General features: G+C 42.6%; 1 protein-coding gene across 4 annotated transcripts in view; it reads left to right on the top strand.

Annotated features, from left to right (window-relative positions):
• fermt2 (FERM domain containing kindlin 2) overlaps nt 1–12,203 on the top strand; it is a 46,799-nt gene that overhangs the window by 7,592 nt on the left and 27,004 nt on the right. For all 4 annotated transcript variants that reach the window (XM_079640656.1, XM_079640655.1, XM_079640658.1 and 1 more), the window contains exon 3: nt 9,055–9,288. In XM_079640656.1, the coding sequence (XP_079496782.1) occupies nt 9,055–9,288 (234 nt within the window). The remainder of the gene's footprint in view (nt 1–9,054; nt 9,289–12,203) is intronic.

Genomic DNA, 12,203 nt, shown 5'->3' with positions numbered 1-12,203 from the left:
GCTGAACAGCCTTTCATGGTTCCTCTGGGAATCTGAAGCCTGTTGCTTTTTGTCCCTCTCACCTTCCTGTAGAGGCAGTAGATCAACTGGAAGGAAATGTTAGAGCAGCACATTGTTGTTGTAACACCACACACCTGTGCGTGAATAGAGTAAACCGATATGGAGGTTTTGTGGTGGTTCTCAGACCACATTTCATTCAATTTAACCTGTTCCCCCCTCACAGGCTGCTCTCTCCCTTTTTACAGAGAAAAAGATAGAGAGGTGTAACTAGGGCATGAGGCTTTATTCAAGTAATTATGACGGAGCACAATTCTTTTTTAATTATTTACTGCTATAGTTTATACATGAATAACATGGCAGCTAATTGTCAAGTCAAACCCCTTTCTTTTCTTATTTGCTCCACAGAAGGTGCATTTGTCTGAAAAAGAACATTAAAAAAACTAAGCATTCAGGTTGATTATGTTGCCTTGCCAACAGTCAAACACTAAATATACAATGCATGATCAAATAAAAGGGGAAAAGGCATACATTTCACAATTTAATAGCTGTACCTAGAATCATTTTTTGTATTTGTACTTGGAAGGGATTCATTGATTATCAGAGTAGTCTGTTCTTTAATGAATAAATCAGCCAATTTGTTTGAGTGCCCTTGTGGATTTTTTTTTACAAATATTCAACCGGGAAACAATTGTGGTTGGCAGCCTGAAGTATTCACAGGCGGTACTTCAATATTTTAGTTCTCCTCAGAGCCTTGGGAGCTTCATGTTCATCTGAGCCCACATGGGCATCACAGGGGGGGGGGGGGGGCTCATCCCCGCCCTGAGGGGCCGTCTGGCAGGATGCATAAATGGATAGAAGGACAGATGAATATTGCATATCTGCTGCATTGATCTTTGTCCCAGAGTTTCTTTGTAATGTTATTATTCCACCGGGTCCCTGGACACCTAATTGTATAAAGCTGTGTCAGGGCGGGGGGGGTGGGGGCGGAGTAACCCCACTGTTTTGTTGTGTTTGTATTATGACACAAATGGATACAAACTATCTGTCTCTAAGGAGGTTTCCTCTAATAGCCATTTGGCCTCTCCTGATGCATCAAAGCCAATTCTGTTGCACTCTCTTCTTATTCTCACTGATTGGACACTCCCATATTTCCTGTTAAGATTTTGGGCTCACGACATTCACTTTTACTGAGTGTTGGCGCTGGGTTTGCCTCCTCCACATCACCTGGGGACCTCAGTTCTAGCAAATCAGCTTACTCTCATCTTCTGGAGATGTCTGAGACCTGAACCGTGATGCACCCAAGGTTGAATACCATCCAATCTAAGATGGAAAGCATTAATGTTCCCAGCGCTTGGCAGGGCTCCTCCTGAAGCATAGCCATGGTTTATCCTGTATTCTTTAGGCCCCAAAGCTATAGAGCGGGGGTGTCCAAACTACGGCCCGGGGGCCAAATGCGGCCCGCGGACCATTTTGAATCGGCCCTCAGCAAATAAAAAAAGTATAATGGAATATGGCCCACAAATGAAACTTGTGCTTGTCTTATATTGTAGTTCTTAAATATAAATGTATTACATAGTAGTATTCATGTTTTAATAAGACCACTTTTCAAATAAATTCAGTCAATTAAAGTTGGAAACATTTTCTAACATAATTAGTTGATAAGAAAAAAGCCCAATGACTTATTTACATAACAAGCTTGAAATAAAACCACATTTAGTTTGATTTAGCTAATTTATAACTGAATTTATGGGGCAATATACCTCTAGTAAGTGGACCAGGCCCTTCGTATATCTTTCTGTATGTAGCCCTCGGTGAAAAAGGTTTGGACACCCCTGCTATACAGAGATGAGCACGTTTTGGATTTGTGTGTGCCTGTTGTCTATTTCTAGTTATCCAGATTTTGACCTGTGTGTATGTGATGAAGCAGTAGTGGCAGTACAACACTATGTAATCAATATCTGCCCTGTCCCCCTGTCTGCATTTAGGCCAGCCATAACCTTGAAGGATCTCTCACTTGTGAGCTGTCTATCACTGACACAGGGCCCAACATCGATGAACTCTTTGTTTTTTATTTCTGCAGCCTAAAAAGCTTTAATGGCTCCACTAAGTGTTCCCTGTCTCAATGCTTTGTCAGGTGAACTTTGACAGTTTGAAAGGTTTTAGGCATGTTTTGCATATTTAATGACTTTGATAAATGGCTTGCATTGGCAGGAGGCTGAGCTGTATTTTAAGAACTGTCTGAAATAAGCTGCAACTAAACCGGTTGAACTCAGGATGTCAATGGAAAGCGATTAAGTTTCTCTGCTATTGATTATTGAATACCCAAAGGACACAGCTTGAATAGATCCAAATAGTAACCACCAGCGATGTCCCCTTGCCGGTGTCAGAGTAATGATGTGTTGCCAATATACACACACTCTTGGTTGAGTACCAGATAGAACAAACGCAACAATAGTAAGGTTTCTGGGTTCACCTTACTCTCTGTTGATCGTTCGTCACAAATCCAGAAACACGTTTGTCTGCTCGTCTGTCTCTGACGCATGCTGATAATCTGCTGTTGTTCTCCCGTGTGACGCCTGTCTACTATCTCATGTCTGCCGTACACATATTGTCATCACCTGTCTCTATCAACCTTGTTGTATACATGTTGCGTATCTAATGTTGATACTATCTAGCACGAGCGAGTGAGTGCCGAAAGGTCATTTACAGCCGATCTAATTCAAGGACAGCGCTGGACAGTTGCTTCCTGTATCTTTGCTTGTCAATACCGACCTTCACCCTGCCTCAGATGTGGAATATTTTTAGAAGGAGAACGGCTTTTAAATTGTAAAAGGGGATAAAGTGTGTTCATGTGTCTGTTAGGAGAGAGACTGTGTCTTTGTTGTGTATAGAAAGAAGTTGTCCCCTCATCCACTGCCCCCGCTGCGACAGTGAGGAGTCGCCAAGGAGACAGAATGACCCGCCTCGCACATTGTGGCCACGTTTATTACTGATGGCTTACTGCTTGGAACTGACAGATAGAAATGAGCCTGCATTTTCATTAGGCGTCAACCTGCTCTGTTTTACTAGTAGGAGCAAAAGACAAAGTAAATGAGTTCATATGCAACAGCAAGGATATTTTTTTTTCTTTCTCTAAAGCCCAGTGTCAAACACTAAATAACATGTATTATAAGTGTTTTAAATGAATTAGAATCAACCCACAAGTTAGTGGGTATGGTACCCAATTGTGTTTTAGTCCCACACAACTTTTTCTATGTTATGATATTATCCAAACATGATCATCTAATGAAAAGCAAAATAAATATATAAAAGATAATCAACTGGCAAAATAAAAGAAACCATCAAATATAACCAAGTATAGTTTAAAGAACCATGAACCATAAACCTACAATTCTATATAATAGCTGTACATGCCAGGGGTAGACATTACCTCCAGGCCGGTGGAATTGTAACCACTGGCCCGGAGCATTCGTCCAAAAGAAATCGACTTATAATGAAGAAAATGAACACATTTGTTGCAATAGTAATTTATGCACTAACTACATTACTACTTGTACTACAACATTTGAATCATCAGTTCTTCCTCATTTCCTCAATTGTTCATATTTGGTTTATTAAAATAATGATATTGCGGTCATTGTTAAAAAATGTCAGCTATTATTATGAGTATTATTATTTGTATAATGCGCTTTCTGCCTTCCTGTCATTAGGAGTTAGAAATGTAATGGCTATGTAATAGATTAGATTAGAACCTTCATTATCCTAAACTGCTGGGACATTTCCCCTAAAGCCAATACCTTTATATTTTCTACTCTTCACTTACTTGTCAGCATAGGTCGGCATTGATGTTTTGAGCCGACAGAAGACCTTGTTTATATTGGCATCATATTGAGAGGTGCAGTGACGTGTCCTAAAACCAAGAAGTATTTGCTGCTGGTTTCCTCGACAAAAAGCAATGGGATTTCTCCAAAGGGTTTTGGAAAATAGCTGGCAATAAGGTCTGTGGAAAACAAACCTGTTTGATAAATCCACGTTTTGTTCAGCCGGATAATCTCCACATGTCTACCCTACTTTTATAATTTTCAAATCATAAATCTAATCGATAGATTATAAAAGGGTTTTAGGACGCGTCACTGCACTAGAAGCCAACTCCATCGATCAAGCTGGCTGAAACGTTCTCTCCCTCTTCTTCTCATACTCCCTGTCACTCTCCTTTAACTCCTCCGGTGACTTTCTTTTATTTGAAGATTGTTTTTTTGCCCGGCGCTTGGCCGGTTACCGCTGGTATTAAAAACATTAATGGCGAATGGTTAGGTGGCGCGATAGTCTGTAGTGAAGGAGCGCGCTCCCGCTCACGGGAGCCTGCTCGCGCTCCGCTCCGCAGCAGACAGCTGTTTGCTTTTCACCCAACAACGACAACCGACTCACAAAACGCTATGTTGTAGCGTTAATAAACGAAACAATTTAACTAAATTGCAAGTCAAAATACCAATACCGCAGGACAATCCTTTTTTTTAAACCAATATTTTTAGTGGTGCGAGCGGGCAAGTGGAAAGTACGTTATGCTGGCCCGGGATGTCTAAATAGTGCTTGCGGGCCAATTATAATGTAGAGCCCTGCATGCATAGTGTGTTGGCAACAAGTAAATGCGATACTTTTACAATTTCATTCATTATTTTGGAGATGCAATTTGCATGTTAAGCAGTTTCGACTCTTAAACTTTAATTGTGACTTTCCTCTTGTCCTCACGTTTGCTCTGTCTGATAATGCTGTGTCCCCACGTAGAGCTCCTACCTTGTCCTCTGCTCATCCTCCCCATCTCTCCTTCTCATGCCCTTTCTACTGTTGCTTCTTTCTCATCCTCTCACCCGTCCCTCCCCCCCACAGGCCTCCATAAACATAGCTGCCCCTTAATGTAAACACTAAAGATACTCTGACTAGCAGAGGAGTGATGGGAAGGAGGGAATAGTTTCCTGTATCATTCTGATAAAAGCCCTTGCCAATATATACATATTGCAATATCCGTCTTTGCTCGTTGCATTATTCCTGAATTGCTTTGCAGAACACTTACTGTATCTTTAAATCTCACTTTGGTATCTGGGGCAAAGAGGAAGTGCTCTCGTTTTGGAGCTGCTGTGGTGAGGATGGTGAATGAAAATAAATCAGTTTGACATAATTTATGGATTAATTTAGCTTGTTAATGCACACCCATGCACCAACACGCAGAGCTAATGTAGTTAATGGATGGATAAGAACACACGCCCCCCCCTTTGACAAAAAAGACGTGCGCAAACACACAATCTGTATCATCTTTCACATCCTGCAGAGGTCATAAAACATGGTTTTCTCATTGTGTTTCCCCTCCCCTTGTCTTTCAAGCCCTCCTTGTACACACACACACACACACACACACACACACACACACACACACACACACACACACACACACACACACACACACACACCACTCTACGGAGGGGTTGTGGGTCCACATTTAATACACCCAATTACTTAGGCCCCCGCTCCTCTGGCTGCTGCATTACGTCAGGCTTGGCAGGCTGTATTTTTAGCTTGTAGATGCCATTGGCCCTCCCTCCCTCTCTCTCTCAGTGGATTGAGTTACCACCTTGTTGCTGAAAGAACCCAATGGACGCTTGTGGGAGCTGCCCTCGTCCAATCACAACACATCGAACCACTGCGTAATGACACAAGCGAGCAGAAGGAAAAGCTATGTCCATTAAAGTTTTGGCGGTGGGCGGGGACAAGGACACAGTGGAGCGGGGGCCAGTGAGGGAAAGTGAGCCCAGCAGCCACAGACTGTACGGTGGGCACGCACGCTGAGTCTGAAGACGTTTCTGTAGAACATGGTCTGTGGTGCAGGCCTGAGAGCCAAATGTTAATGCTAGCAGTTTTGCATTTCTCCCAGACACCAGAAATGACCGGGTTGTAAAAGGAAAATCTGTGTGCAGAGTTATGAAAATATATTCCGGTCTATTTTCAATTTTCCTCTCCTCGCTCCCTCTCATCATTTCGGCCTTTAATAGCTGCAGAGCACCTTTTCTCTGATGGTAGCAATGAAGCTGTGCACAGCTGAGGCATCAGAAGGCAGCGATGACAGCTAGACCCCCCCCCCCCCCCCCTTGCTGCCCGCACAGGGTCTCAGTATGAAAGCTTGGAATGTTTTCTCTCAAGTACCAAGTGTTTATCCCCCCCGCAGTAAACAGTAAAAAAACCAACAGCTTGACAAACAACTACTCCCTGAAACAATTCACACACTCCTGGGCCTCCACAATGGCATCTGCATTAAGATGCTGGGGGCCTCTCTCCTCCTTTAAACTTCCCCCCTCGTCCTAATCACCAGTGTAATCTCTTCCTCATCCCAGTTTGCTTTCCTCACATCACAGCAGTCTTGTTTCCTGGTTCCAAGCAGCCAATCTCATCCACTAATCCCTTCATTCAGTTTGAGACGGGACCAGCGGGAGAGTGTCAACAATGCACATGGAGCCCCTATGTAAAGATAAGGTCAGGGAAAAACAATGGCAGCACAAGAAAACGAGGGCCACTCAAGCTTTAGGTTACCATGGTGCCAAGCTGGTTGACAGATGGAGGAGGTCCACGTTGGGCTGTTACGTTTTTTGACATTGTTACCATCAGAATGAGAAGAAGCAATATGCATCAGCCGGTGTTGCATTGCAATATTTGAGAGAAATGGTTATTTTGTGTATATAGAAAATGTTTTAGATCTTTGAGTTCATCTGATGAAAAATGGGAGCAAAAACAAAAGTGTTGCATTTATATTTTTGTTAAGTGTAATACAAACCGCCATGTTGATGTGAAGTATGCGTTGCATTCCTATAACAGCCGTGTATCAGAAAGTGATTGTTATCCATTAGTTGCTTTGACCATGCTCATGTAACCCATGAATGTAATGTGTCGGAGATGCATTTAGATAATGTGCGCCCAGTCTTGAATACAAAGTAGATTTGTTTTTAATGAGACTCTTGGCCTGTTTTAAACCTCAGCAATGCTCGGCATACATTTACTCTTAATCAATTATTTGTAGACCTAAGCCATGGATATTTCTGTCATAAATTGGATGATTGCCAAAAAGTTTGATAAATCGAGTACAGTAGTTATTTATTGTATTATCTGGTTTAAGCCGCTCAAACATGAATGCTGTTTTCTCAGTTTTTCACAGTATATGAAATATGTTTAGGTTTTGGATGGTTGATCAAAGTTGTTTTGTAATTTTGAGTGCTCAAAACATGTGATGGGTGTATTGCACTAATTCCTTTTTCTAGCCCTACAGCAAAGTCCTAGGGTTGTTGACCTAATGCATTTGAAGTATGAAGTCATAGATATATAGTCGAGATATAGCATTGAAGTACTCAATACGGGCACATGTATACAACTTGCCTGAAGTGTGTAGTGGCTAACCCAGAAATATCATGTGCTATATATGGCATACAATGCATTAAGTACATACAGTGTATATATACTATTATTGTCATTAGCTCACTGCTAACGTCAACCTTTTATTCTAAATCAGATGAAATGCCTTTAAAGACTCGTGCTGACACAGCAATATACACGTAGGTTGAAACCGTTCAGATCGAGTGCTTTTTTCTAAAGAATGACCGAGCAAACTGACATCTGGGCGCGGCGAGAGACCCAGATTGAGACGGAGGACAGGCTGGAGAAGCGATGAAGGGGTATGTGGGAGGAGGAAATGAGACACCGCTTTGGGAAGTGCCTTCCTAGACTAATGCCGGAGTAATGACGTCACTGCTCAGGGGGGGGGATCTGAAAGTATAATGGGCTAAAAACTCTACTATTATAGACTGCCAATGCCCATTACAATTGTAAACAAAGTCATATCCACAGTATGGGGTTACAACAACAGTCAGATTTATATTCCTAACACAATCTCAAAAGTCAAGAGTCAAGTCTTCCAGCTGCTATTCATTTTGACCTGATTCAATATTTGGCTAGTTTTCAAATGTATGATACATGCATAAGAAGTACGTGCTAAGGACATCTCTCTCTTTAAGTGTGTGAGATGCTCCCTTTTAAAATGTTGCTTTTGAAGGTATTGGCTTCTCTGCATTGCTCTTGTGATCTGCAGAAACAGCTGCTTCTTGTTCCCTTAAATCCCTGCGGTTTTCACCTTCCCCTTGAAGTCAGACACACACACCATGAGACCACAGGTCCGTCCCCATTGTTTCTGAGCCCTGTGGGGCGAGAGCCTTGGAGCTATGTGGGGTTTTGGGTGGCTTGTGTCTACTTTAGGGGGATCACAGTATGACTTTTGAACAAAGAGGGAGGTATGAACCTGATATCCCCAGAGTGTCACACAAACAGCCACGTCTTCCACACACACTGTCGTCTCCTCCCTCTCACTTTGACTTCACCGCCCCTGTGCAAACCTTTTTTGTCCCTCCCTAGCACCCCTTCACCCTAAATGTGACCCTTTGCCCTAGAGGGACAGGTTTAGCGACCTCAGGTCAGTACAGTGTGATGGATACAGACTGAGTGCTCTAGTTACATTGGCCACAATATCTTCACCTTGCTGTAAATGGATACAGATTGTTACTAATATGGCAAGGATTTAAAGATTCAAAGGTTTAAAGGCGTTGTTGTCATATGCACAGTAACTACAATGTAGTCCCAGGCTCCTCCAACAATGCCACATGAATATATATAAGACATAAAAACAATAAAAACTAAATGTAAAAACAATAAAAGTAGTGCAAGAGAGAATAATACAATGTTGCAAGACCATTTTTTTAACCAAGTTATGCAGAAGTAATAAACTGTATACACGTCAAAAAAGCTATGATAAGCTGAATGTTGTGAGTGACCAAGTAAATGCAGTATATACATGTAAATATAATAAGATAAACAAGAAGATAATGAAATACTCTACTGTCAAATGAAATACTGTTGCTAATGTAGTTATCCAAGTAAAACACTGCTTTGTCCTTTTCTGTCTTTCTATTTGAGACTTTGCATTACCAAATCTCATCCGCTCCACTCTTTTCTTCCCCCGTGTAGACGTGAAGAAGGACTGGTCAGACCATGCTTTGTGGTGGGAGAAGAAGAAGACATGGCTGTTGAAAACCCACTGGACGTTGGACAAGTACGGCATCCAGGCCGACGCCAGGCTGCTTTTCACGCCGCAGCACAAGCTTCTGCGCCTCCAGCTGCCCAACATGAAGCACATGAAGGTCAAGGTCAACTTCTCCGACCGCGTCTTCAAGGCCGTGTCCGACATCTCCAAAACCTTCAGTAAGTGGAAACGACTGACACATTCACAGGACATCTGGCGAGTAACTTTAATTACTTTAGCTGAGATGTGGAAAACAGTCATGAAGTCAATGAGAAATGAGGTGTGACGGATTGGCAAAGGGTTATGGGAAAGAGTGTAGAGTAAGTGTTCAGTTTAATAGGCGCTACTGAAGGTGCCCACCCTGCTCAACCGAAAACATCTCCTGCAAGACTATTTTTGGAAATGTTCTACATCAAACATGGCTAATCATGTCCTTCCCCTCACTTTGTTTTTATCCCTGGCAATTTGTTGTTTATTAAACACTCTGAGCTCAGCAGGCTGGAGTCACGTCTCCTGGCTGGCAGTCCTCTGTTAGGAGTCATGTTCTTTGGACCTGGGCTCCATCAGTCTTACAGTAGTGTTTAGTAAACAGAGATTATCAATCTGTCTCAGACTTACAACAAAAGCAGACTCCAAAATACAACTTGATGTGTATGTAAATAATATGGGCTATCTTCAAACTGCAAGCCCTAGTTCTCAATTCTATCTATTGCTTGGATCCAAACAGAACCTGAACTGACCCTCCTATGCAAAACAGCAATAACACAGATGCCACAGCCACGCTACCCTTTGGATTGTCACTACTTATGGTTTCAGTTGTATTTGATGTGCAGTAGAAGTCAGTGTATTTGTGAGCAGATGTTGACAAGGATGAGGAAAAAGTGCCCTTTTTCGTAAGGGAGCGTGTGGAGACAGAGTCAGAGCCAGGATTGGTTGGACCTTACTTATTCAGGATGTCAAGGGCTTCTTTTACTGCATTGGTCCGTGTCTCACAGACCAATGCGGACGGACAGGATCGTAACATTTCCGTCAAAATCCATTATTACCCTGTCGGTCTGTACACAAGTCTGACGAGGGGGGGGGGGCTTGTGAGCTGTCAACGGAGGGAGGGGGGGGGGCGCACGCTCGTGAACCGTGTTATGCATGCCCACTCGCTGGAGCCCGTACAGCGTAAAGCAAAAACTCCCAGACATTTCAATGATTCGTACGGCAAAGTACGGATTGAAAACGATATGATTTCCTTTTTGGCGGGCATGCATAACACGGCATAACACCGGAGCCTCACCGCGGGGAAACTTTGGCGCTGTTCCGAGTTTGTTCTAATCTGTCAAAATTACGGACTGCTTTCAGATTTTTCCATCACTGTTAAAAAAGAAAAATATTCGGAAAATATTCCGATTAACGCGACCACTGGTGCCTCATCACAAGAGACTCCCGCCAGCATTCAACAATTGTAACAGATCTTGACTTAAAATACGTAATAGTAACATTAATTCCATTTCCAACATAACTGCTCAAACTGAGGTTGCATTGCAAAACCTGATAACCTGTATCTGATTTAAATCATTTGAAAATATCAGATTTACACATCATGATGCCTTTTTGGCTAACTTTTGCCTGCAGGCTCTACATAGCTATACTCTTTGCTCACTGTCTTGCTTACCCAGCATCTCTCCGCTAATAACACGTCCAAATGTAACTGTCCATTAATGTGTAAGTAGGGTGACATACACACCATCGATACCTACCATCACTGGCACCACGAAGCCCAGTCGACGTGTCAGAGGTCACACACCGTGACCTCTGAACTCTAACTCGGCTCAGACTGTGACCCTTGCCCTGCCTTCACTGTCTCCAGTAGAGTTTGCAGATTTAGAGAAGTGACACCAATATAAATCCTTGCAGGGTCATAGCACACCTGTTGTCTTTTTCACTGGTCTGGGTTCAGCAGGCAGGACCAGAAGCTCCAGTGGTTTTTCATTTTTTCCAGAAGGATTCTTGGGTCAAAAGACTCATTTCTATGAAATGAAAAGAACAAATAGCACATTTTATTTAGTATAAATATACAAAGAGACTGTTTTTGAAATCTAAGACAAGGAGGTGAGGGAGAAATTGGCATGCAGTCTTTCATTCCTTGTTAGGAATGCGTCTTCTGTAACTCTTCTGTAATAAATCAATGTAATCTTTGTCGAAATTCAGGACAAATTGCTTTTTGCTGACATGGCACGTGCACAGAAGTTGTGAGATGTACGGTGGCAGTAAATGACCCGTTAGTTTGACCTGCTTTAACTGTTGTGTTTCTATATCACCGTGCACTAATGCATGCCTAAAGCAGAGCCGGAAAGTTCTTTACTGTAACTGTTCGTATGACAGCTGACGTATAGCCGCTCTGGCCTGGAAGCATTCATCGTTATCTGGGAAATGTTGAGTTTTACAATTGCCTGTGCATTTTTCTTCTGCCAAATCCCTGAGAGCTGCCCTGCTTAGAAAATCAGACGGGACAGGAAGAGACGAGGTCTGTCACCCTGGCCTTCGCTCCAGACAGCAGAAAGGGAGGGGCGGAGATACTGAGAGACAGGAACAGAAAGAGAATGTCAGTGGAGATTTTCTTTTAGTTTTTTAGTGACGTGCAACTCACCTTTGGCCCCGTCTTTTTCCCATACTAATTTATTTGGATGTATTTTTAATTTTGCTGTGGCGTGTCCGGTCTGATAGTAACACACAAGCTATTTCCTGTTCCAAGTTTAGTTCTCATTATAGTTTATAGCTGTCTTTGTCCTCACCCCTGTGTAGTTAAGAATGATAGCCCTTAAACATCTCTCTGCTCTTTTTTTATATTACAGTATGATTTTCCTTTTCTGCTTTTCTGTCTCTTTAGCACAACTCCAACCCTTGACAGTACATACAGTACAGTGGGAAAGCATAGAAAATCAACATGACACCCCAAGTTAAAAGTATAAAACCGATTATCTCCGCTGTACTTCTCCCATGTCCACGGCAGCTGTGTCCTGACACAGACTCAGTCCATCAGGTTGGGAACCGGGAGGACTCAGCAAAAGGCCGTTGTACTGAATGGAAATCACTCAGTTTCACT

This window comes from Notothenia rossii (assembly GCF_949606895.1).
Source record: "Notothenia rossii genome assembly, chromosome: 7".
NCBI classification, from domain to species: Eukaryota; Metazoa; Chordata; class Actinopteri; order Perciformes; family Nototheniidae; genus Notothenia; species Notothenia rossii.
Note: the sequence above shows the minus strand (reverse complement) of the source record. Positions and strands in the feature narration are given on the sequence as shown.